General features: G+C 33.6%; 2 protein-coding genes, 5 non-coding genes and 1 pseudogene across 8 annotated transcripts; 1 reads left to right on the forward strand and 7 right to left on the reverse strand.

Moving 5' to 3' along the window:
• Nucleotides 1–3,715: 3,715 nt before the first annotated feature.
• Nucleotides 3,716–5,707, reverse strand: LOC129294395 (AAA-ATPase ASD, mitochondrial-like; annotated as a pseudogene).
• A 4,823-nt stretch (nucleotides 5,708–10,530) lies between these two features.
• LOC129296984 (small nucleolar RNA R64/Z200 family) lies at nucleotides 10,531–10,626 on the reverse strand. The gene has a single exon (XR_008590074.1). It is a non-coding gene; the product is annotated as a small nucleolar RNA R64/Z200 family (small nucleolar RNA).
• A 120-nt stretch (nucleotides 10,627–10,746) lies between these two features.
• LOC129296990 (small nucleolar RNA R64/Z200 family) lies at nucleotides 10,747–10,840 on the reverse strand. The gene has a single exon (XR_008590075.1). It is a non-coding gene; the product is annotated as a small nucleolar RNA R64/Z200 family (small nucleolar RNA).
• A 126-nt stretch (nucleotides 10,841–10,966) lies between these two features.
• Nucleotides 10,967–11,048, reverse strand: LOC129296969 (small nucleolar RNA U54). Its single transcript, XR_008590067.1, has one exon. It is a non-coding gene; the product is annotated as a small nucleolar RNA U54 (small nucleolar RNA).
• Nucleotides 11,049–11,139: 91 nt separating this feature from the next.
• Nucleotides 11,140–11,216, reverse strand: LOC129296665 (small nucleolar RNA SNORD18). The gene has a single exon (XR_008589861.1). It is a non-coding gene; the product is annotated as a small nucleolar RNA SNORD18 (small nucleolar RNA).
• Nucleotides 11,217–11,292: 76 nt separating this feature from the next.
• Nucleotides 11,293–11,366, reverse strand: LOC129296951 (small nucleolar RNA Z199). The gene has a single exon (XR_008590064.1). It is a non-coding gene; the product is annotated as a small nucleolar RNA Z199 (small nucleolar RNA).
• A 3,334-nt stretch (nucleotides 11,367–14,700) lies between these two features.
• Nucleotides 14,701–15,790, reverse strand: LOC129291542 (thaumatin-like protein). 2 transcript variants are annotated; one of them, XM_054928975.1, is made up of 2 exons: nucleotides 15,660–15,790; nucleotides 14,701–15,536 (listed from the first exon to the last, which is right to left on the reverse strand). In XM_054928975.1, the coding sequence occupies exons 1-2, from the start codon at nucleotides 15,727–15,729 to the stop codon at nucleotides 14,803–14,805; spliced, it is 804 nt and encodes a 267-aa protein (XP_054784950.1). In that variant the 5' UTR covers nucleotides 15,730–15,790; the 3' UTR covers nucleotides 14,701–14,802. The 2 variants fall into 2 exon arrangements, with proteins under 2 accessions (XP_054784950.1, XP_054784957.1); XM_054928982.1 differs by having other exon boundaries at nucleotides 15,710–15,786.
• Nucleotides 15,791–18,722: 2,932 nt separating this feature from the next.
• On the forward strand, nucleotides 18,723–21,017 carry LOC129288645 (serine/threonine-protein kinase D6PKL2). The gene is made up of 2 exons (XM_054925328.1): nucleotides 18,723–19,460; nucleotides 20,025–21,017. Exons 1-2 carry the CDS (start codon nucleotides 18,868–18,870, stop codon nucleotides 20,911–20,913), a joined length of 1,482 nt encoding a protein of 493 aa, XP_054781303.1. The 5' UTR covers nucleotides 18,723–18,867; the 3' UTR covers nucleotides 20,914–21,017.
• The last annotated feature ends 4,866 nt before the right edge of the window (nucleotides 21,018–25,883 follow it).

Below are 25,883 nucleotides of genomic sequence, written 5' to 3' on the forward strand. Positions count from 1 at the left end.
CTCGTTGATCTCTTTGCCTTTCTTCTGTCCCTTTATATATAGATTCATTATTCTTACCTATCTTTCTTTGCTTTGACTGGGGTTTCTCTAATGTGAAACCAGTGTTGTTTCACACAACCAACTTCATTATAGATTAGAACCAATCGACTCATACCCATCACAGAGTTAATTTAATTAAATCAATGTATGGTTAATTGATTGCCATGGACAGGCTACATATGTTACTCAGTCGGTCAGTCAATGAGTATAGAAAAGTCATCAGAGACAGACATGTTCCCTAGCCAGCCCAATAATTGACATATGCATCCATGCCTTTGAAAAGTATTCTTAATTTCTCATAAGCTGGCTTGTACCTACAGTTGCATGTAGAACAAAACTCCTTTTTACTATTGTTTTGGCAAGCAATTGAAAAGACCTTGCGTGCTAAACGTTTACGAGAGATAGGAAATTTGATTAGGCACGTAGCGACCGATAATTGGATATGATATATGCACGTGGGCTGTTTGGTGTTTGAATATTCAAGGACAGAGCAGGTCATCAGCGCATACGAGGCGGGATGTTAAGGAAACTGATTGAAAGAAATTGCAATCTTATGACCTTAGCCACGCTTTAATAAAGGTGAGAATCACGATTGGGCTTGACCCCTGTAAACCTAATCTTTTATGAACCTGACCTTTAATGATTTAAGTTTTAAAATTTAATTATTTCAAATTTAATTTAATTTTAAAGCTTGATTTTCATTTATAGAGTTCAGAGTCGAGTTCTTAAACCCTCTATTTTAAAATAATCTAACATTTTAATTTAAATAAAATATTTTAAAATTTAACATAAAATAATTTAAAATCTCACATAAAATTCAACAAAAATTTAAAATTTTAAATTTAAGATGAAGATTTTTAATCTTCGTCAATGTAAATTTAAATTCTTCTCGTCATTATTTAAAAATAAAATATTAGATCTATTAAATATAGGTTCACTTGTTAATAATAAAGGTAGAGTTTTAATGTTAATTATCTTTGTAATTTTTTGTTCATCATCTATAATAAATATTAACCAAATTGTATCATTGTTAATCAAATATATGTATGCATGTGTATCTATATATATAAGGTAATAAAGTTTATTAGGACTTGAAGGACTGATCAACCTGAGTTCTTTTTTATAGAGTTTATTAGAGTCAGACTTTTAAACTTGATTACTTTAAAAAATTTAATTTTTAAAACTCAAATTTTTATTTAAATAAAACTATCAGGCGTGATTTTTTACATTCGATCTTTATTTTCACCTCGACACTTGACACAGTCAGTTATTCTGCGGTTTCACTTTTTTGGAATGATTGTCCACCCAATCTTAAAATTCAAAGGCGCTATCATGTCCGGTTCTCGACGACACGTGGAAAAGTTGCTGCTTCAAATTAGGAGTTCCCCACCTTGTCACCCATAGACACAATAAATACACCCGCCATCTTTATGTATAAAATATTTTTAATTAAATTATATAAATTAATAAAAATTAATTATGTAATTAAAAATATAATAATTTTTCAATTTTTTAATTATTATGAATAAAAAATAAATTTTTTAAAATAAATTGATAAGAGTATTTATTTTTTATTTTTAATTTAATAAAAATATAGTGGTTTATTTATTAAAAAAAGTTGCTAATAAATTTTTATATTTAAAAATTAAAAATATTTTAAAATTTTTTTATATATAAAGATGGAGGAAATGTTTTTTTAGATGGTCATATCTCTTTATGTCACCTAGTGAATATCAATACATCAATATATAATAAAATAGAATGCCTCTCACTGTTTACGGTATTAGCCTTGCTGCAAATAATGGGGCAAAACAATTCGTGTTGTTTCCCCCGACCTTTACTTTTCCGTTTTCTTTGTCATTATATTCAAAACAATTATTTCGAACCCCACTTGCATTAATCAATGTTTGACCGGGCTTAATCATTTTGAAGAACCAAAGACGGGGCAAAATGTAATTGCCATTTATATAATACTTCCTCCAATCCTTTTCACCTTTTAAAAATTAAAAAAATAGTTAAAATTAATTAAGTGATCAAAATTTTTACTTTTCAAAATTATCCCTTAATTGAAATAGCTTATTGGCAAGCAGGGACGCATCCCCTGCTTCCCCCCTCCCAAGTGTTTTCCCCTTTTCTTTGAAAATAGTTAAAATTTTCTTTGTGAAAACTGGTCAAATTAATTCCATACCCCCATATCTTATTATCTCATATTATTATTTGAAAATTTTCACCCCATAAAGAGGGATTAGGGCATTATTGAAAATTAGCCACAAATATAAATTCTGGCATTGTATTGAGAGGTACTAGATGAAGTCTTGTCAACAAGATTAGACAGAGCAGAATAGTAATTGAACAAATATCGTGGAAGCAAGGTTCCATCCTCCATTAGCAGACTGTGATGTGGATTGAAATGAGTGGGCAATACATTTCTCTTTTGCATATTTTTCTTGACAAAGTAGTCGTCTCCCACGTATGGTCCTCACACATGAGTGACGCATTGCGACCATTCTTTCACATCACAGGAACGCGGTAAACTGAAGGATGAACCTTTTTTTTGTCGTGAAAAAAAAAAAGAAGAAGAAGAAGCTTTTTGCTTACTTGCATGCTTCTTGAGTTTTTTTTTTTTTTTATATCGCTACCTGACTAAATTAGATTTGAATATTATTATATTTAACTAGAGCATCTCTTTTAAAGACGTTTTCTCCCTCTACACACGTTTAGAATCATTTTTGGGAGAACTATATCAAATTAGACTCGACAATGGTTAAATTTAATATAATCTTATAGCCATATCAGGAAAAAAAAAAAAGCAATAACAAGTAGCTAGAATATAATGAACAAAATTGGTGGGCCCAGTATCAAAAATTTGATGAATCTCTGCTAAACTCAGAATTCTGGCCTAATTAGAATGTATGAACTAGGGCCCAATAATACCAACATCGGCTACATAAAAAGCCCAATATTAACTCTGAATAGACATGGCCAGAGGCCTAGAAGTGACGGCCAGTTTTGGCAAATTCTAAATTAGCGTGATGTTTCGGCCCAGTGCCCATTTTATTCAAAAACTTCCTCCCTTTCTATCTATTTATAAAATCCTGTTTGTTTGCAAAATTTAATGAAATTTTTATAACTTATTTCAAAAAATTCCCCAAACTTAAATAATGGCTTTTCCTTTCTATCACCTGTTTCTCCTAATGAACTACTATGTTAATCAAAAGGTTATTTTGAAAAATTATAATTTTTTTTACACTTTAACTAATTTTGACTATTTTTTTAAATCTCATAAAAGCAGTTAACATGACTTTACAAAAGGACTGGAGGAAGTTAAACATGATGCCTAAATTTTTTACAAGAAAAAAAATAATCACATAGATATACTCTCTCCAATCTTATTTATAAATTATTTATATTAATTTTATTAATATCAATACAATAAAAATATAAAGAATCAAATTAAGTGAAATTTTAAATATAATTTTTAAATAAAAAGTAAAAAGTAAACAAGTAATATAATATTATTTTTTATATCTTTCTCTCTCCTACTTTTTATAGCTAGATTAAAAATTTTAATTTAAAATAAAACAATCACATCAATTAAGTGAATCATATTATATTTTTAAAAGATGATTAATACATAGAATCAAAATTTTTAAGCAAATTCCAGACAACAAACGTATTAGCCCTACGAAACTGCTACCATTCACATCCCTTCCAGTGAGTAGCAGAGTTATTTCAGAATGATGGGATTTCAAAAATCATGAATCATAAGTGTGGCGTCATTTCACTCTGTACAATTCATGAATCTTTGAATGAAGTGCATTCTTGCGAGTAGAAGGAAATTACCGAACGCCTTCACACGACAGATTCTCCCGCATTCAATCAAATTTCACATCTTTACATCATTATCCCACGTGGAGATTTTGAGTCCCACAATCTTGAGGGACCATCCTCTAACAACTCTCTCATTATTACAATAAAAATAAAAACACAACTTTGTCCATTGTCTAGCCCCCGCGTCATATCACCAGGAATTTATTGAATTAAGGCTCACCATGACAAAAATTATATCCTTATTTAATGCATCACTGTCCCATTTCAATCCATTTCTGTTGCCTTTCCTTTGCATCCATGATCCACCTTCCTAGAAATTTCCTGTTGATTTTGACTCATGAATTGTTCTGTCCGATCAGATTCCTGTTTGCCCAAAGCTTCATTCTTTCTCGATTCAAGAGCTTCAATCAGGCTCTTCAATTGAATCTCAGAATCCCCGAAGCAGACTTGGGCATCAGGTGCTCCGCTACATCGGCTGGTGTGATTTTAACATCTCCAAGCAGTTCGGAGATTCTGGGAAACAAATGGTGGGATTCAATTCTGAGATAATTCGTAGCAAGAACCTTAAACGCCTCGAAGCTACAGTAGGACAGCTCTATGTGCTTATCCATTCTTCCTTTTCGAATCAACGCAGGATCGAGTTTCTCTATATGATTTGTGGTGAACACTATGAGCCTTTCTCCTCCGCAAGCAGACCATAACCCATCAATGAAGTTCAAAAGCCCAGAAAGAGTGACCTGACTGCTTCTGGCCTCTTTTTCTCCTGCCGCTGCTCTTTGCCTTTGATCTTTATTCTCTTCTTCCTCCTCCTTTCTCTCCTTCTTCCTCCTCTGCCCAGTCAAATCAAGCGAACAATCTATATCCTCGATCACAATTATAGACTTGCTCGACGTTTCAATGAGCAGCTTCCTCAATTCAGTGTTATCCCTCACGGCAGTCAATTCTAAATCGTACAGATCATAGCCTAACAGATTCGCCATGGCAGCGATCATCGTGGACTTCCCAGTCCCCGGAGGACCATACAACAAATACCCCCTTTTCCAGGCCCTCCCAATTCTGGCAAAGAATTCCTCAGCCTTGCTGAAAGTGATTAGATCATCAATGATTTCCTCCTTCTTCTCAGGCTCCATGGCTAAAGTCTGAAACGACGCCGGGTGCTCGAAAACGACATGGCTCCAGTATGACCCGTTATTGGTGTAAAGCTTCCTCTGCCTGTTCTTCACCTTAATAGCCTTCCCCTCCTTCATCACATAATTCAAATACGTCCCCAGAATCAAATCTCTGTGTCGTTTATGAAAAGTGAGCTTGTAGTACCTTTTCTCATCGGTCACGGGGTGGAACGAAAGAGACTGCGATTTGGAGATGTTCTTGCCAGAAGCCCACCAAAGCTTAACACCTCTGAAATCCTCGGCAACTTCTTCGTGGTCGTCCATGCTCAGCACGAGAGAGTGATTGTTCTTCCCTATGTCGGCTTTGAGACGCTTGGCTTGAGTGGAGGCGCGTGAGCTGAGGTAGTTCTCGATGGCGGAGTAGGCTTCGCTGCGCATGAGCCGCTCGCCGGTGAGCTCGTGGAATGTGATTTGGATGTAAGGGTACACCAAGGTGACCAGCCTCTGAGAGTATTTCTCGATCTGGTTTCGAAGTTGGAAGGGGAAATACTGTTGAAACATAGCCCAGACGAACATGAAGGAAGCGATTATGGATCCTACTGAAGCAAACATTTCTCCAGATTTCATCTTTCAATCCCTGTTTCTTTCTCTCGATGCCGCATCCAGAGATATATAGGAGAAGAGGGATACGCGACTGCGCGTTCATTAGACACTGCTTCCCTTATCACTGCGTTTATCTATCCTTGTGTCGGAAATAAAATTACGAAAATATATAAATAAATCAAAAATGACTGTGAGTTTTTGTCTTCATTCCTTTAGGTCGGTGAATAGGTGATGGGCCCGAGCCAGCCAGAAGCGTGCGGTTCGTGTGTGAAATGTGACACCCAATTGTCAAGACGAGGCTTCATTGATTTGAGCTTCCTTAGCCGCTGAGTTAAAGGAAGAGTCAACTAAACTATACAAGATATTTGGCACTTTCCGACACAATTTAGAGCCGGCTGCTCCATCGAAAGGTTGTGTAGGACAATGACAAAGTTACTTGATCGAGCAAAGGGATTTAAGCAAACTCACATATTCAATGTTTTTTATTGATGCGTTTGTTTGGGTACATATTACTAGGAGACAAGATGGTAAGTTCATGCATGAGGAATTTAATTAGATGAAGTAGATATTTCTTTGTGATAGGCTTGCATTTAACTAATAGTGCTTCAGGCTGAAAGGGAAATAGAATGGATATGAATCATGTGCAGTAATAAAGTGTGCAGTGGTTGGAAAGTAAAATATCCTGACTATAAGTTTTGATCTAATAACTGATTAGAGATAGATGTATAAAAAAGCTCCTCATTTGCCAAAAAAAAAATATTTTTTTTAAATGGTCATATCTCCTCATTTAGAGGTTATTAGCCTTTTTATTAAAAAATATTGTTAAAATAAGATACTCCTCTATCTTATTATTAATATTATAGATTATAAAAAAATTAATATTCAAATTTAAACTATTCAAAGTATATCTAAATAGTTAAATCATTAAAAAATAAAAAAATAATATTAAACTGAACTATCTAGATAAAATTTATATTGTCTAAATCAGTGATTAACATATTTATTAAAAATATTATAATTTTTTATAAATTTTTATTTTAAATAAAGTATGATTGTGTGTTTTGTAAATGAAAAGCTTTTTCATACATTTATCTCTTACCAGCCGTTAGATCAAAACTTACCGTCAGGATGTTTTACCTCGCAGCCACTGCACACTTTATTACCGCACATGATCCATATCCAAATAGAATATGTAAAACCATGCGCGCTTGCGTGGGTTATGGTGGAAAGGTGATGCCTTTGTGACATGATTCATACATTTCTTGCTCATATATTTTGGGGGAATCAAACACAAGACTCGAAGGGGATGAAGTCATCACTTTATTTTTCTTTTGATAAAAAGAACAATTAATTATTAGTTGAATATCAAAATAAATTGGAGTTGAAGTTTCTGTTAAATCTTAGAAGGCCCTTATATTGTTTTCGTTTTCTACACCAGTAATATAATTATTACCTTTATCATTCACGACAATTCTCACCATCTGACCTCTAAAATGCGATCGCCGTCGAATCTTCTTTTAACGAAGATGTCATCATTGTCCAATCGATTTAAAAGAAACTTCAAACAATCAACTTCCTGCCATTAAAATTTGAAAGGGCAATATATTTCCTTCAATACGTTGTCAAAGAGGGCAAAGGCAAGCTAAAAACAGGGGATGGTAGTGGAACAGAGACAACCACAACATTATCATATTGATCATCTATCAATTCATAGTCTTCGTCGGACAACCAATAGATGAAGCTAAGAATCTACGATGATTTTATATTTATATTATACCATATAAATTGTACCCAACAGACATCTTGTTAGCTCGCATGCCATATATTTATGATGAAGTGCTATATATCTTTTATAGTTTCTTGCAACTGCAACTTATGGTTGCTACACTGTCACTAGATCTTCTATATGATTGTTTTTTTTTTTTTTGGGGATCTGATCTTTCCTATTATCGGTCCCCTAGTTTGTCTCTTCTCTTGTCATTAAAAAAACAAAACAAGAAGAATATAAATAATCATCGAAATGATTTTACTGAGAAATCAAATGAACCGATTGTTATCTGCCCATTAAAATTGATTTACACTTTACATCATCCTGCTTATGGCATCAGAAGTTGGTCCTAGTCCTAATATAGAAGAGCGTGTATTAGGAGCTGATGTATCCCAGAAAATTTCAAGTTCTTACTTTGTCAGGCTTTTTAAGGAAAACTCCCCACAAACTCTCTCAAAGCTAATATAGGATCTTCCTCTCATAAGAGATTATCCTTTCGAGTGCAAAAGTGGGGAGAGTGTAATTCATACACTCCATGAGTGCCCACTGGCAAGAGATGGGGAAATGTTTGATTAATACAAACCAATATGCAACATTTTTCACATCATTTTTCTTGAAAATGTCTCAAGCAAGCACACTTGGCATCCGCTACTAGATGACTTTGTTAGAGTTGATGTAGTTGCCTCCATTAACCTATGGAACCATGCTGCTTGTGGAGCTTGATAAGAAACTCCAAAGGGGAATGGTTACATGCCTTCAACCATGAAATTGGTGATGTTCTGGTAACCATTGCAGAGATGTTAGCTATCCACACAGGTTTGACCGCTTGCAAGCAACTTGGATACTCTAGGATACGACTCTACTTTGATTCCTTACGGGCAATTCACATGATTCTAAGAGATGGTGGACCTAATCATCCCCGTAGAGTAGTGATCCATACTGTTCGAGAGCTGGTTTATGATAATATTGATGTGGAAATGCATCACGCTTATAGAGAAGTATTACAATCTATTGACCTTTTGGTTCAAGAAGGTCACGGCTTTGGACCTGCAATCACTTTTATTCCTAAAGCCCCCTATTGGTTGTGTCATTTATCTGCATCAGGATGGGCTGAATGTAGCCTATACTAATCTTTCTATTTTCAAGCTTTGTGCTTGCCCTTTCAATTAAAAAAAAAAACAAGAAGAAGAATAGCGTGTATTAGTGGATGTAATCGGTGAAGGAGATATCAGTTGAAAGACACACTTATGTCAAATTTGATGCTAAAACTGCAAAATGAGAAAGTAGACCATTGATATCGATATATGACCAAGAGTTTTGACTTCTGAGGGAATATAATGCCTGCTCTTGACTATAATTAATTCAAGATTCTTATTTTCTTTTGAAATCAGTACAAAACAAAATATAAAAAGGATTTAAAGTTCACATAAAGTTAAAGAGGGACAAGAACTCTACGACATAAGGTTCTGAGATTCTTTTTACAATGCTGACACCAATTTTTAAATTCCCAATTGAAAGTCCCCAGCATGAACCATTGAACCCTACAAATGATTTCAAAAGTTTTTCAATTGATCTGAACATGTTGGCAACCACCAAAAGATTCATGCTTGTTTTCCTTATAAAAATAAAATAAAACACGCCCTTCGTTTAATTTTAGTGAGTTATACATGTATTTGTGCGTGTAAAAAAGAATGAAATTAGATTGTAAACTACTTGTTTCTCTTGTTGCAGTACTTTAAAATGCCCAAAATCTAGGCATTTGGAGATTACTTTTTAAGTCGTCTGGCATGATGAAATACCCAGGTCATCACGGTAGATTTCAATCACTGAATAGCATTGTTGGCTGTAGTTGAGTAATCAGCAGTATATCAATTGCCTGAAATTACCCAACCCCAGAAGCAGGGATTTTGCAGTTTACATTTCTTGCCATAGAAAAATTTCATGAGTTTTTGTATAAATGCAACCCTCAAATGCAAAAATGCCTTGAAGCCGAGACCAAGTCTTGTCACATGATTTGATATTTGTAGTATTAGCCATCCAAGCTGTACTTTAAATCTAATGTGAAAGTTATTATTGATCTTTTTATTTGAAAAAGAAAATATAATTTTAGATCTTTATATTTTGCTCACATTTTATTATTAATTTTTATACTTATTTTCAGTGTTTTTGATTTATGTACTTTTGTTTTAGACCTAAAACAATAAAAAATAAGAGTATAGAAGTTAAAAACACCGGACCAATAATAAAACGCATAAAAATCTAAAGTTACGTTTTTCTTTAAAAAAAATCAAATGTGAAAGTTTGTGCATAATAACTCCAACAAGGATTTACACACTCTTGTTTCATTAAGTATAAATAATTAGAAATGTTTCTCAACCAAAATTAGAATTTCCAGGATTTATAATTTAGATCAAAGTGTTTACTTTCTCAAGTGCACGGCCAAAGAGATTCAGCTTAAGAAGCCATTGCAATCGGCCCTTCATCTCAAAGTGCTATATGATATGCTCACAGATAAATAATCTTTGGTTAATGTCAGTGATGGCTTAATGGAGAGTGGCAAAGGTGATTTAACAAGTATCATGCAGCCATGAATGCTGTAGTCTGAACTATGACCTCCACTTCTCACAACTACTGTAGGGGAATGGGCCACAGTGCATAATGACGTTGGAGGACGTTGTTCCATCTTCTTATACCTCTAGTTACTTTTTAGAGACGATGTTCCATCTTCTTATACCTCTAGTTACTTTTTAGAGGGCATCCAGACATCGTGACAATAATGTGGTAGTGGTTGGTATTAGTTGTGCGCGTTATGGATTTAGCTCATACAATTCTATCATACACCCCCCTTTTCATTTCAGTGTTCATCACAAATCAAGATTTTTAATTTATAAGAATTTTTAATATTAAATTTAAACGAATCAAATTAAATGTATACCATATAAAAAATTTTTAAATAGTTTTTATAATTTTTTATTTTAATAAATATAAAATAATATATAAATTTAAAACATCCTGGTGCACATCTGACCTAAATTGTGTTTAAAATTTGAAGTAGCATGCGAATCCAACCAGCAGACAAATCCAGCAGCTTTTATTGGAAATCTACTCGACACTTCAAAGCACATGAGATTCCTCAGGAAGCTCTTGCCATCACTACTTTTTACAAGGAGGGGAATCAAAATTCTGCTCAGCAAATTTAGAATTGTCATTCTCATTGATTTTGAAAATCTCTGAAGTCTGACATGTGAATTGATTCTAAATTCATCACGGCAGAATAGTTAGCTACAATGGAACACTACTATCCCACTAGAATGGATCCCCATCATCAACAAATCTTTCTTAGGAAAATTCATATTCAAATATGTCTAGTTAAATTCAAAGATAAATACACAGACTTAAGCTCAGTAAATTTAGAATGGTCAATCTCATTGATTTAGAAAATCTCCGAAGTCTGACATGTGAGTTCATTCTAAATTCATCACCGCCGCCAAATAGAAAAACAGCACGATTGGAACAATATATCAGAAATTTCATTTAAAAAAAAAAAGATTAGATGAATCAAACATATATGTATAACAATTTTTTTCCAAAAGTCGAGTAACCAAGGTAGCCGCTGCGCTCATTAGTAACTAAAAAACTTTCCGCTCATTTCTGAATCGGAATAGCGTATATTGCCAAAGGCAAGTAATCACAGAGCACCGGCCGCTGAGGATCTCAGAATTTCTTCACTGACAACTAACAAAAAGGAAATTGATGAAAGAGCCAACAAAGAAGGAACGTTTGCAGAGAGAGATCAGAAAATGGTTATGTAGTTGTCGGTCACGGTGATTCAGAAACACGGACCAATATATAAATCATCATATCTCTTCGGTGGAGATTTACGAAGTTTTTCAGTAGAAATAGAGAAGAATTTAAAACAAAAAAGAAAAATAGAGATAAACCAATCATCAGAGACTTAAATACAACGAATCATGGAGTTTATCCATCATATTGTTGCAGTTTTCTCATCAGAGATTGTGATTCAATTTTCTAGAGGCATAAGTAGAAACCGAAACTCGAATAAACATCACAACAAAGAGAAGATGAGATGCTTTACGAAGAAAACACCACACAGGAATAAGATATCTGAAACATGAACGAGCAAAAAGAGTCAGAGGTCAGCTGGAGGTGAGCTCGGACGCAACTGCTCTGAATGCTGAAGCCACGTATATAGCAGCTGCCGCTTTAGGAGGCGAAGTGTCTAGAGGCTCGAGCATGGAAACCCTAATTGAAACGGAAGCTCGCAACCGCTAAAAAACGATCTTTTTGGGTCAAAAAGAAGCCCAATGATCAATAGTTCATTTAAAACTCCATTCGATTATGAATATAAGGCCGCTGGTCCAAAATAAAAAATTATAAATATAAAGCAAAGATTTAATGATTTTTTTTGATATTATCCATTTTTAATTGCTTTAAATTATACTTTTTTTCATTTTTTTTTATTATTAAAAAACTATCACTTTTGATTTATATTTTTTTATAAGTAAAATCACTTATTTTAATTAGTATTTATTATACATTTTTTAAATCATCCCTCATAATTTATATTAACAAAAATAATTTATGCATGCTTATGTTGATTAACACAGGATATTTTAATCAATTTATTTTATTTTTAAATATAATTATTATAATTAATTATTTTTCTTAAATTATGTGATGTAATTTATATATATATATATATAAAAGGAGTAATTCATAGACAAATTTTAAAGTGATCGTTAATTTTAATGAAAGGTATAATTGAAAAGTCAACTTTTTTTAACAAAATTACTAAGATGTTAACTATTATTTCTTGAGAACCATGAGGTTGGCTAATATTACTTTACTATTATAAAATTAGATAAAAATAAAAGTTTATGATTTGATTAAAATAATAATATTTAATAATCAAAAATATTAAAACAGACTAAGGGTGCATTTGGTTTTTACCCATTTAACATTTAAAATGAATATTTAAACTTTTGAGATGTTAAAAGTTATTTGAGTAATTTTTTAGGGAGGAACATAACTTTTTAAAAGTTGGTTGAAATGGGTTTGAATTGTAGATTTTGAAATTTTATTTTTTAGTGAATTTCAAAGTTCATTTCAAATGTTAAATAAGTTAGGAGCAATTATGAAGAGAATAATTAGATACCTAATTTTTTAAATGACCATGATACCCTTGGGTCCACATAACTTTAGACACTAATTATGATAATGATGAGCATGCATTTTTATCATCAATTTTAAATGCACTTTTGAAGGTGATTTCTGATAGAGAGACGAATAGAGTTTAAAATTCTATTAGAAATCAAATTGTATATTATAGATCGGATCGTTAATCATGTAATTATTTAATATCAATGAATGTTGAACTATTTATTACACAATTTTTTCAATATTAAATTATATATTTTGTATTCTTATTATTTAACATCTTAAATTTTATGCTATTTTAATTCTTTTGATATTTTTTAAACATTTTTAATATATTATAGGTGTATGATAAAAAATTTGTACTTTTTTATAAATAAATACCTTTCTAGTCATTGTATATCTAAAAATATATTTTAAAAGCATGCATTTTTATTAATCTAAATAATTTTTATTTTGTCAAACTGATTTTTAAAAAAACGTATCAAAATATAAATTTTATTGTAATAATTAACTTCCACTTAACTGATTTCTGCTAATTAAATTTTTATCAAATTAACTTTTAATAAATTAAAAATTAAACACACACCATGCTTGATGGTATTCTTAGCCTTGGAATCGGCAAAATGACGATGGAAGAAAGGATTAGTTTTTTTACTTACCGGGCCGCTGGTGCTGTATTGAAGTAAGAAAGGGCTTATTTATTTGGGCCGGTGGTGAAACTTTCTTGCTCGTAGCACATTTTTATTGTCTGATTTTACATTCTCTAGTCTCTGCCAACTTATACCAGGCAATATTAAAGTTAAATGAAATTGGATGGGAAATTTTGGTATTTTATACTCACTCCCTTCATATTTATAAGAAATTTTTGGGTATGCAATTCTGGAACTATTAAAGAGAAAATATGATAAATGAGCCCACTTGATCAGTTTCTCTATAGGGCTAATAATTAGATTTACTTACTTTTCTTGGTAATGAAAAACTGAGTGTGTCTAATTTTTTATAAAAAGGAACATAAGTATGAAGAGAAAAATCTCCTGCGTCTTTGAATAAAAATATTATTATTTTAATTAACGATTAAAAAGGTCTAATGAGTATTATATATCTTGAACTTCATGCAATAAAAGGGAGGTGACCAAGATTTCATGACTATGCGTGAGAGAGAATGGGTTACAGAAAAGATGTTTATGATAGAAAAAGCTAATTTCAAATTTGCTAAAAATATTTGAATAAAAAAATGCATTGAAAAATAATGTGAAGAAAAATTTCAATTGGAATGTCAAAGGTTTTTTTTCAACAAAAAAAAACATGTTGGAATTCTATGAATTTTTTTCCAAGACAATTGCATATAATTCTAGAGTGACACAGTAAGGATCAAGAAATTAACATGCTAATTAACTTACGAATAATATGAACTTGTATAGATGTGTAGATGTAAAAACGTCATCGTTAGCAGAGGTGCTACTGCTAGTCCATCCAATTACGCACAAAATCCTCGAATAATATATCAAAGAATGTTCGGGACCTTGACATCTCTTCAACTTATATGAAGCATCAAGATAGGAGTTAACAACTAGGTAATTTATTAAGTACCATCAATGAAAGAAAAAAAATCATAAAATCAATTAAAACTAATAAAAATTTGTAATAACATACACACAGCGAGGTAAACGAGACTAAATTTGGACTAAACTAGAGATCTGAAATCAAGTAAAAATCGGCCTACTAGATCAACGGTTTGGTTGAACACCCCTAGCTCCGGTTGACCGTTTGACTATCTTGTTGAATTTGGTTTTTAAATTATTGCTAGAGAAAGATAATGAAAGGTGGTTTTATTGGTTAAAGTTAATGGATATTTATGATTTTTAAAACAATGAGGGCAAATTGTCATTCTGAAATAATTTAAAAATAAAATTACTAACTTAATTCACAAAAAATGATCCCATCAACTATAATAATGGAGGTTTAAATGACGAGGATAATATTACTACAATAAATAATTTAAAAATAATATTACTTATTTAAAAATAATTTAAAAATAAAATTATACCTTAACTCATTTTTTTATACCAAATTGGCCTGGGCTTGGTCTTAGTATGCAGGGTTTGACGTCGGGCTAATAACTAACCTAGTCTTGCCCGCTTTTTGTGTACGCTGGTGGGAGAGATTCACGCCTCGTACAAATAATAAACAACATGCCAAATTGCCAACAGAATTCAACAGTAAACCGTTATTGTTGCCTGGTATCGATAAATTCAAGCAAGAAGAAGTCAATTTCTACGTAGAAATGATGTCGTGAGATTGCTCCTGGGAACCCCACCCTGAAGGACAGAACGTTACGATATACTCAGACGACGCACAGCTCGCTAACGGAGGAGGATCATCGAAGGCGTAGCTATAATAAAATGGACATGCTTCTTTGAAAATGTTGGAGTACACGTTGGGCTTGCATTTCTCCGGCCTCCCAAATTCGTTTCTGCAGCAGAACCTGTCGTTCTCAAAGGCCAAGCAAGCGCTCTTGCACGCCACGACCTCTCCTTCATAGTTCAACACCGCAAGCTCCGGCGGGCACCACCTCCTGAGATCTTTCGAGCACCCCTGGATGGTGCATTTCGGGTTCATTACTCTTGACGTGATCGAGACAGGGATGTTATAGCCGTCCACGAGGCTCACGTCGTAGAAATTGGGCTTGCCTTTGTCACCTTGAAGCGACACTTGGACTAGTGTTACCGGAGGAGTGCCTATAAGGCCGTTGCAGGCTAGCCTTCCGTCGCAATCTCCAGTTTCGCAGGCGGGTTTCCAGTTACCGTCAAAGTTGCAGCCGGTTCGGGCCCAGATACGGCCGCTCCATGACCATGGAGCCACGATGCGGTGGGTCTCACCCGGAGGAAGGTAGAATCCACCCTCGGCTATGACTGGCTGGCCATTGTTCGGTGCAGTCGCCGGCCATATTGGAAATGAGCATTTGTTATGTACGTAGAACACGACAACGTGTGCCCCCGCTATATGACCTGTATACACCCACACACACAACACGTACAAGCAATAAATATTTTGAGGATCACACTAATCTGCACATATATTCTTATCTCCCACTTGATGTATGTATACATGTAAAGTATCCATGAACTAACTTCTATATAAGCGCTGCAAGAGATGATCGAATAGTTTGGAATTCAAATACCATGTAAAATGGAAAGCCATGTTATGAAGATCAAGAAAGCAGCAATGGACTGGGGCAACGGCATTGCACTATCTGATTCTGATTAACGCAATTTAGTTAATGGCAATTGGGGGTGCGTGTATATATAGCAGACAGTCAAGAAGTAAGCTGAGTTTTTTCTTTAAGTGTACTTTAAGATTAATTTGGTGAGGATATTCTTTGGGGAAAAGGAAGAAGAGCGAATTGATGATGGTTATGTTGGCCTTCAAGCATTGTCATTGCTTGTGTTTATAGCTATCAGACCCAAGATAAGGGAAGGGGCAGCACAGAAGTTGACGCGTGCACACCAGAATGAGGCAGTGCGAGGCTTTTGCTTTATTACGAGGTGAACAATCGATCGACTGACTCCACGATGAGGTCAAAAGTGAATCATTCGATCGATGACATTAATCCGTGAAATGAAATCAGGGAAACTTATGATATCGTGTGCCTGTGCGTGTGTGTATTTTTAAAACTTTTTTCCGCATATGCATTAGTTAAAATCATTACAATCGACTGATAAATTCAAAACGTTAATGGATTAATATTTATTAATCCGTGGAACAAAATATTAATTGATTGATTGATAGATACATGTAGATAGGTAGATTTTACATTTCATAATGTTAAATGACTAATTTTATATATATAGTTGATATTGTATAAATGAATTTGGTTTTATTTTTTTGGTAGGGAGACAATTACCCAAATATACCCACTCACCCAGCCATATTTACACTCATTCTCAGTGAAAAGGAAACTCACACACCCTGCCGCAAATTGCGCAGTCTGGGCGTGAACCTACACCCTGGGGAGGGTATTCGTGCCACTGTGGCACAAGGCCACAGACAATGAATTTGATTTATGTATTACACTTCACCTCCGGCTACGAGCTATTCTAACATGACCTACGAGATACTAGTTAGACTTTGTCAAGCAAGGGGAAAAATTAAGTTGCGTCTGGTTTCATAGTTTATTAGGATTAAGATATATTTCACGGTTTGCAAAAGAACTTACATAAAGACTCACAATTTATTACTGGCCATTCGCATCAACGTGGATTTCAACCTCTACCTTTTAAGATATAAATTACACACTCAATTTTTATAATTCATCAACTCAATAAATTACGAGAATTAGATTGTACTGAATTAAAATTCAAGAATTAAACCAAAAAGTAAAAGAACTTTACAATTTTTTATTCCAGCCATGATTTGGCATACTCCAGCTAAATTATGACAAGGCAACTGGAATTCTTTTACATTAAATGTTAAAAAAAATACCCTTTTGATCCTATAGGTAAGAAATGAATATACGAAGATAAAGGAAACTGGCTGAGAGCTAACATGCCAAATATTTAGCCTTACCCTGAAACTAATTTACTTTTAATGTAAGGTATGAGATAAACTTTTTAGTAAATGAAGAAAACATGGATCGTTAGGTCCTGATTGGTCATTAAAAATGAATGAAATTGAATGGATTGAAAAAATCAAGATAAAAATAAATTAAATCACCCTTTCTCTTATGATAAGCGCGATAAAATTCATTAGGAAAAACACAACTTTAGTTCACTGTACTTTGTTCACGTTTTGCTATTAATCTTTGTATTTTTTTATATTTTTAATTCCTATATTTTTATTTTTTATTATTTTAAGTTCTTTTATAAACAAAATATAGAGACTTTAAAGGGATCTAAAATAATAAAAAATAAAAGTATAGGAACTAAAAATATAAAAAAATATAAGAATCAATAGTAAAATGTGAATAAAATATAAGAATATAAAGTTATGTTTTTTCAATTTATTAATATATATTATAAATATGAAAATCATCACAATCTTTAAAAATATTATAAATCATGAGTCTCGACTTTATAAAATGAATTATCCCTCCCCTTTATGAATTTGCTACCCTATCTCTTGATCATATTATTTTTATATTTTTTAATCCATTCAATTTTTTTTTTTTGAATAAGCAAACGGACCTAGTCTCTTACATTTGAGATTCAAAAAAAGCGAGACTCTCTAAATTCACGCATGGATAGGGTGGAGGGAGGGAGCACAGCAAATAAAAAAAGGGGATCGTCATCTAAGATGCAACGTATGAAGTTTCATGTTTCTAGTTATCGAAGCAGTATTGCTACGAATGTAAAAGTAACTGGTTTACATGTGTTGCCAACTGAGTTTTTTATTTCGCAATAAATAGGTTGAAGTTTATCAAAACAAAACTCAGAGCACAGCAAGTGCAGAGATTCACGACTTTCTCCATTTGTTTTTCTTGATTCATGACAAGTTTTGTTATGGTGGGTCCAAATTTACTAACCCCTATAGTATGATATGTGTGGTTCTCGGGAATATCCAACGGAATCAAAATTCATGCATTTTTAAACTATTACTCTATTTCAGTAGAGTATTTTGCTTCCGTTCTCGGTTACACCCTGTGCCTGTGACTTAAAGTAATAAATAAATAAATAAAAAGCTGCGCTTTGGAGTTTGGAGCGAGTTCCCTGCGCTGCATTATCGCAACCAAACCGGGATGATCATATCCTTAGACACTGGACGGTCACGATTCACTGTTAATAAAATATAAACCCCGTTGTCATGTGCGTCGCGGAGGAGCTTCAAATTCCGCCTAGCCTACACCCAGAAGAAACGGTATCGAATGGTTGAATGACTGAGTGAGAGTGCAGCATTTTTTTAATCCGAAGGGCGCTTTTTTTTTTTTTTTGCCGTCCTCGTAATTAGGGTCACTCTCACTCCCTCCCTCCCTTGCTCTGTAATTTTTTGTCCTTAAGCTGTAACACTTTCTGGCACTGTGCAAGAGAGACGGTCTCAAAGCCCAACACAGTCATCGGGTGTATCATCAATCCAATACTATCATCTCATCTCAGTCATCTCCTTCACATTTCAAATTTGAACTCGTGTGTGCGTGTGTGTGTGTGTGTTTTTTTTTTTTAAGTTATTAATTTTTACCCTTCCTTTTGGGTCCCCATGTTCAGCTCCTTCGCGCCCGCGTCCCACTCGCTCTCTCTTTGACCGCCTCGGTCACACACCCCCACCAACTTGACCGAAGCCGCTTTTAACCAAACCTTCCTCTGTGTCTCTCTCACTTCCTCCATTGAACGAACCCTTCGCAGATCCATGGACAAGCCTCCACCCGAGAATGCTGACCACAATGATGCTGAATCTGCTATTGCTGGCAGCCTCCGGGACCTCAATGTTAGTGGCAGTGCGAGTATTAGTATGTGTAGTAGTTGTAGCAACGTTGAGACTCAGAGGAGCACTGAATCTATGACGGATTGCGAAGCCAGCGAGGGTAGTTTTAGGAGCACTAGCCCTTCGAAGCCTCACAAGGGCAGCGACATAAGGTGGGACGCGATACAATGTGTGAAGGGGAAAGATGGGGAATTGGGGTTGGGGCATTTCAGACTGTTGAAAAAGCTGGGTTTTGGGGATATTGGGAGTGTGTATTTGGCTGAGCTCAGAGGGATGGGTTGTTTGTTTGCGATGAAGGTTATGGATAAGGGCACGTTGGCTGGAAGGAAGAAATTGGCCAGAGCTCAGACTGAGAGAGACATTTTGGGTTTATTGGACCATCCTTTCCTTCCCTCCCTTTATTCTCATTTTGAGACTGAGAAGTTCTCTTGCTTGCTCATGGAGTTTTGCAGTGGTGGGGATCTCCATACCCTCCGCCAGCGGCAGCAAGGCAAGCATTTCACAGAGCAAGCTGCCAGGTTAGTATAATAGCACAATTACTTAACACTAATGCTCCTTATCCTGTTTACTTTGCTTCTTAATGATGTGAAGAATCAATCAAGCTTCGTGTTGTTGAAGAGCAGAGTGTTCTGTTAGAAAGACTAGGTTGAAGATTGGAAGGGAAATGTGTTCCATAGTCCAAAGAAGTATGCCTTTTTTCTTGGTTAATTTTTTTAAGCTTCTATTTCTCTCATCTTTTATGAGTAAGAGGCATCAAGCTGGGGAAGGACATATAGGTTTATTTCACTGGTTGGTTCATCACAGCTCTCCTGCATAATCCATTGCTTTTAGAACAGGAACAGCAGACTCTTCAGTAAAAGCAGCTCGATCCTGTAGCCAATCATTACTAGTTATTTTAGTCACCGCCTGATGTTGATGTTTTGCTATTTGCATGATTTAGCATGTAGTAACTGATTGTCTGGAAATCAAAGGTTTTGGTTCTCACAGTGCGGTTGTCAACTTCTACTTACACTGGAATGCTTTTAGTTTTAGGCTCAAAGTTTTTGAACCTGATTTCCCATTGCTTCGTTTTCTTTTTGCAGATTTTACGCTTCTGAAGTGCTTCTCGCTCTGGAGTATCTACACATGATGGGAGTGGTGTACAGAGACTTGAAGCCAGAAAATGTACTGGTAAGAGAAGATGGGCATATCATGCTCTCTGATTTTGACTTGTCATTAAGATGCTGTGTAAGTCCCACACTTGTTCAGTCCAGCAAAGAACCATCTTGTCAGATATCCTCCTACTGCATCCAGCCATCTTCATGCATCGATCCACCCTGCAAATTACCCGTTTGCGTGGAGCCTTCGTGCTTGCAGCCATCTTGCTTCAAGCCGCGTTTCTTCAACTCAAAAAAGACCAAACGAAAGAGTGAAAAGCACAGTTCAGCGAATTCAGACTCATTCCCAATGCTAATTGCGGAACCAACTAATGCTCGCTCTATGTCATTTGTTGGGACTCATGAATATCTAGCTCCTGAAATTATAAGAGGTGATGGTCATGGAAGTGCAGTGGATTGGTGGACATTTGGTATTTTCCTGTATGAATTGTTGTTTGGGAGGACCCCATTTAAAGGCAATGGGAATCGAGAAACGTTGTTCAATGTTGTGGGTCAGAGTCTTAAGTTTCCTGAGGGATCAAGCATCAGTTTTGCTGCGAAGGATTTGATAAGAGGATTGCTCGTGAAGGACCCGCAGAAGAGACTTGGATTCAAGAGAGGAGCCACGGAGATCAAACAACATCCTTTCTTTGAAGGTATTAATTGGGCTCTCATTCGCAGCATCCATCCCCCTGAGATCCCAAAACCACTCGATCTTTCATTTATGAATCAGACGTCCAAGTCACCTTCATTGCCTCCTAATGAAAAAGGTGCTGCTGCTACTGATTCAGACAGGTCCTCCTCCGGTCCATACTTGGATTTTGAATTCTTTTAATGCTAACCCTTTTTAGCAGCCAAACAATGCTTTAGCAGTAATGGCCCATGTACATTGTTGGCATTCTATTCATTTCATCAATGAAATCTTTTTTCTTGTGGGCATTTAGCTATTCCTCATATCGAAAAGAAAGGAAAAGACAGGAAAAAAAAGTGAAAGGGTACATAAAACAAACGAAAAGAGGGGGCAACTTTTTGCTAATTTTCTATTTCCCTTTTTCTTTTTCCCCTATTATCCTGTTGCAATGGGACCTCCGCTTGTGGGTCTAACTTTTCATATCAAATTCTCTCCACTTTGTATAATCACTATTTGTCTGATATCAGAATTGACCCCGAAAATCCCCGAAACTTTGTCAAGGAATGAACTTTGTGTAAGAAAAAAAAGAAAACGAACAAGACAAGACATGGGAAAAGTTGGGGGTGCGGTGTGGGGCTGGATGCGTTTGGCGACGTGAAAAAATGTAGTGTCTCTGTCTTTCTGATCCTTTGCTCTCTAATGTTGGCTTATAAAGTATGAGTAGCTTGCTTGAATATTGCTCCCTACTGCTGCTGGTGCTTTATTCCCCTGCAGATTCAGCCTTTGTCATTCATATTTTCCTGATGACGATACTTTAATCATGTCGTATGATTACTTTTCTCATTTAAGAAGTAATCGATGGAGAGTTCAGAGAGAGGCCCTTGCTTTTCATTGTAAGAAAGAAAACAGCGAAAATGCTTCGCTTCTGAAACTCTTCCACCTTCCTTCGGCTACGAGTTTTATCTGCGACGTTATTGATTATTAGATATCGCATGTATTATTGTATTCTATTGATTTTGTTAATCTGACGGTTAATAGAGGAAAATGATACATTACTTCATACTCCTTTGTTTAAAATTTAAGGAAAAATATAACTTTAAAATACTGAAAAAATAGTGCAGGCGTTTAAAATTATGTTTTCTCAAACTTTAAATTTAAACTGCACAGCTTTTTTTTTTCTATTATAAAAATATCCATAAATGTAAATTTTTCTTGAAGCCAATTATCAAAATATCCTTAAAAATAATACTCATTTCTTTGATAAAAATATAATTTAATTTTTATTTAAAATGATAGTACCGTATAAAATTAAGGGCAAGATTTATGTACTTAACTTTATACACTCAATATACTTTTATCTAATTGAATCAAGACATGAGAATTTTAATGTCAATAATATTAATCACAATAATTTGTTATAAAATAAATAATTTATAAAAAATATATATGTCTTAATTTAATTGAAAACAAACACCTTAAGTATATAAGACTAAATATATAAATTTTTTTTCTAAAATTAATCCAGCATTTTTCCTTAATTTAGTAATACTATCATTTAATGAAAAGAAATTTAAAAAAATATATCACAAATATTTCTTGAAAATTGTTGTTTTGCTTACAACAAAAAGTATAATAAAATTTTGCTTACATTTAAAAACCAACTACCAGAAGGGATTGCGAATAGTGAAAGGTGTTAGTTTCTTATAATGTAATAAACTAATATTTAAATTTCTGTTAGGATTGATGGTGCCTCCAAAAATTGCACGGGATATTGTGGCTAATAAAAACTGACATAGTAGCATTACATACTCCCTCTCGTTTGCTATATTAGTTGCATTTTAAAAAAATGTGATTCACAATATTAGTCATTTATTGATGATGATTAGGTGTTTCAAAATGAAATTTTCAAAACACCCTTATTGTAAAGGAAAATTGATCGTACTTTTTTTTATTGTAAAGGAAGTAACTTTTTTATAAAATATGAAAAAAATATAAAAAATAATATTACATTAATTAGATCACCTTTTGGTTTTTTCATTTGAGAGTTAATTTTAAAATTTTATTTATAATTATTTTTTATATTTTTATTATATTGATATTAATAAAGTTTACAAAAATAACTTATAAATAAAATTAAAAAAATATATGATATGCGGTCTCGTAATAGCTAGGGCCTTTTGCTGGTCAAAGAAAAAAGCCAGGTTCTTGGTCATTAACTGTGGCCCATCAGGGAAACTCACAAACTGGACAAAAGCATCTTGCGTGGCCACCGACCATGGGCTTAGCCCTCTCTCTCTCTCTCTCTCTCTCTCTCTCTCTCTCTGTGGACTAGACTTGAGCTTCATTAGATTTCCTTTCTTTTCGGCCTAAGGCTAAACATGACCCGTGACATTCCGAAGAGCTTTTATTATTTCTATCTCCACATTGAAAGTATATTCAGTAATTGACCACTTTGTGCATCTATCAATTGAAAACACCCTTAGGTTCTATACTTGCGTGTAAGATAAAAAATGAACATAAAACTGGAATGGCTTTAAATGTCATAACAATCTTAGTATAAAATTTTTTGATCGCTAAGGCTAAGCATCGCGTTCAAATCTGTGCACTTCACAAATTCTGTCTTATCTTGAGCTCGACTCAAACAAATCAGGTAAGTTAAAAGTCTTGTGTTTTAGGAAGACAAAAGTCACAATCAGGAGAATTTGGCATCCACCCATAACACATTATCACAAAATTATTTGAATAAGATGCTTCATAATTGACATTGACGATCATTTCAAATAAGCGATAAATAAAAAATAAGGAATATTTGAAATTATTTTAATAAAATTATCAAGTAAATAACCATATAATTAATTATTATTAGTAAATAAACATCAATTTTATTACATTTATTTATTTGATACTTTTGCAAAGGTAACCATTAAATATAAATTTAATATACTTGACGGTTTCATGTAAACAAACGCCAAGTAAATTATATTAAAAAAATATTAATATATATATATATATATATATTTGATGCTTTTTATGAAAGAATGATTAAGTATTTGTTGCATATATTTGACATTTATTTCAGAATAAGCATCAAATATGTAACACTTAACATTTTTTTAAAAATATCTGTTAAGTAAAATAACTGTTAAGTATTATGTTTTAAAATTAGTTTTCAAAATCAAATTGTTCTTTCTTTGCTCACACCTAAACCTTCAAAATCTCTCCAAGCACTTGCGAAAAAATATTTTTGGCCATCAAACCATGATTTTGCTTTGTTTTGAGGTTGGATTTGTGATTTTTCTGCTTATTTGCTTGTTGCAAAGCTTGTTTGTGTTTTTGTCTTCCCTCTTGTTCCCCTGTTCATTTTTGGTGTTCTCTCATTTCTTGAGATCGGTTCTTTAATTTTTCCATCATCAATACTTCTTTTGAGTTCATAGATTATAGATTTTTGTTTATTTATGGCAAATGGTTGTTTCAAATTTTATTTTTGTTGACCTATGGATGTTCTTCATTATTATGGATGTTCTTGATTTTGTTGTGAAGTGATTTTTGGTGTTTTAGATTTTGATTTTATAAGTTAAAACAATTTTGTTACTAAATTTTTAGTTAATTTGAATATTTTCATTGTTAATTGCCGCGAGCATTCTCTTCTCTTAGTGTTTGCTATTGCTACGTGGATTGAGTTTGTGCTATTATTGTTATGTACTCTTGAATGCAGTTGAAAATATATTATTTTGCTGATTTGTTGAATGGACTAGAATATTTAGGATTAAAATTTAGAATGAAAAGAGGGAATAAGACTCCAAAAATGTTCATTTTTAAGCCGTCATACAATTAAAATTTTTTTAATATGCAAAACTTTTTTGAGTTGTTATGTAATTGTTGCTATGTATTTGTTGTTAGATTAATCAAGAGGGCATAAAGCTTGTGAACTCTTATTTTAAGCCGTTATGCTGTCAAATTTTTTCTAATAACTATTATTAAAAATTAACTAGTTATTAGTTTTAAATAAGATTAAAGAGGGAATGTGTAAATATTGTGCCTCTCTTAAGACTTATGTAATGGCTTCAAGGATGGCTCATTAAGTGGTGATTGGAGATGTCATTAGTTTTTTATGATGGGCTATACAACAAACCGAGCTCATTTGAAGTTGTTTAGGATGGAATTTTAAATGAAATCCTCAAACACAAAATGACCAGCACTAGTCTGATAAGCTTCTACTTGAGGTAATTCTTCAATAGTACTTAATTAATTACTTGAATTTTGTGTGTGCATACGTGTGCATGCACTTGGTTATTTTTTCAATACTCAAGCCACCTTTATAACTTACTCATGGTTCTTGGTAGCCTTGGGTCGAGGTTCAAGTTAGTTAATTTTCATGATGTCTCTACCCATAATAAAATTACTAAGGAAGCTCTTAAAGATCAAGCAAAGTAACTTTTGGATCAATTCAAAGACAAGGGAGCAAACAGTGATACTTTATTTCTTACTCCTTATTGTTAGGGGTGAGCTACTTTCTCATTACTTTTCATGCAAGTAAATGTTTTTTATATTTACTTATTTAATAACATTAGTTATTTTTTATTAGGGGGCACTGGATACTTATTGTGATTAATCATGTTGCTTTAAAAATTAGGTATTTTGGTCCTCTTAATGGAGAACCAAGCAGTAGCCAAATATGGTAGAATTTTTTAATAAGTAAGTTGAATTTTTATCAATTATTTTTTAATATCCATATATATATATATATATATATATAATTTTTAACATTTATTCTTTATTTTCTTTTCAGAGTTGTGGTATTGTATCGCACTACGACCAATGAAACCTTGTTTCCCAACTTGAAGGCATTGTATTCTTGAGAAAAATGGGTCATAGTTAAGGTATTTATCTAATTGGTCAAGTTTTTAATCAACAAATAGTAGCCTTTTAACCATCATTTCATTGATATGTGGTTTTCTTTTATAGTGTACATCTAGCCAGATCAGAGAAATGATCATGGTTCTTGCTTGATGAGATTCCTAGAGGAAATTATCACCCATGCCCTTACCACATTATCTACTAAGGTATATATTAAATTTAATTACACTTAAATTATAAATTTTAATCAATTTTAGTTAGATAGCTATTAACTTGAATTTATTGTGACTCTTTGCATACAGTCCTTCGAGAACGCC

The sequence above is a fragment of the Prosopis cineraria genome, unplaced genomic scaffold, assembly GCF_029017545.1.
Source record: "Prosopis cineraria cultivar Desert tree isolate PC_DT_omini unplaced genomic scaffold, ASM2901754v1 PC1, whole genome shotgun sequence".
NCBI classification, from domain to species: domain Eukaryota; kingdom Viridiplantae; phylum Streptophyta; class Magnoliopsida; order Fabales; family Fabaceae; genus Prosopis; species Prosopis cineraria.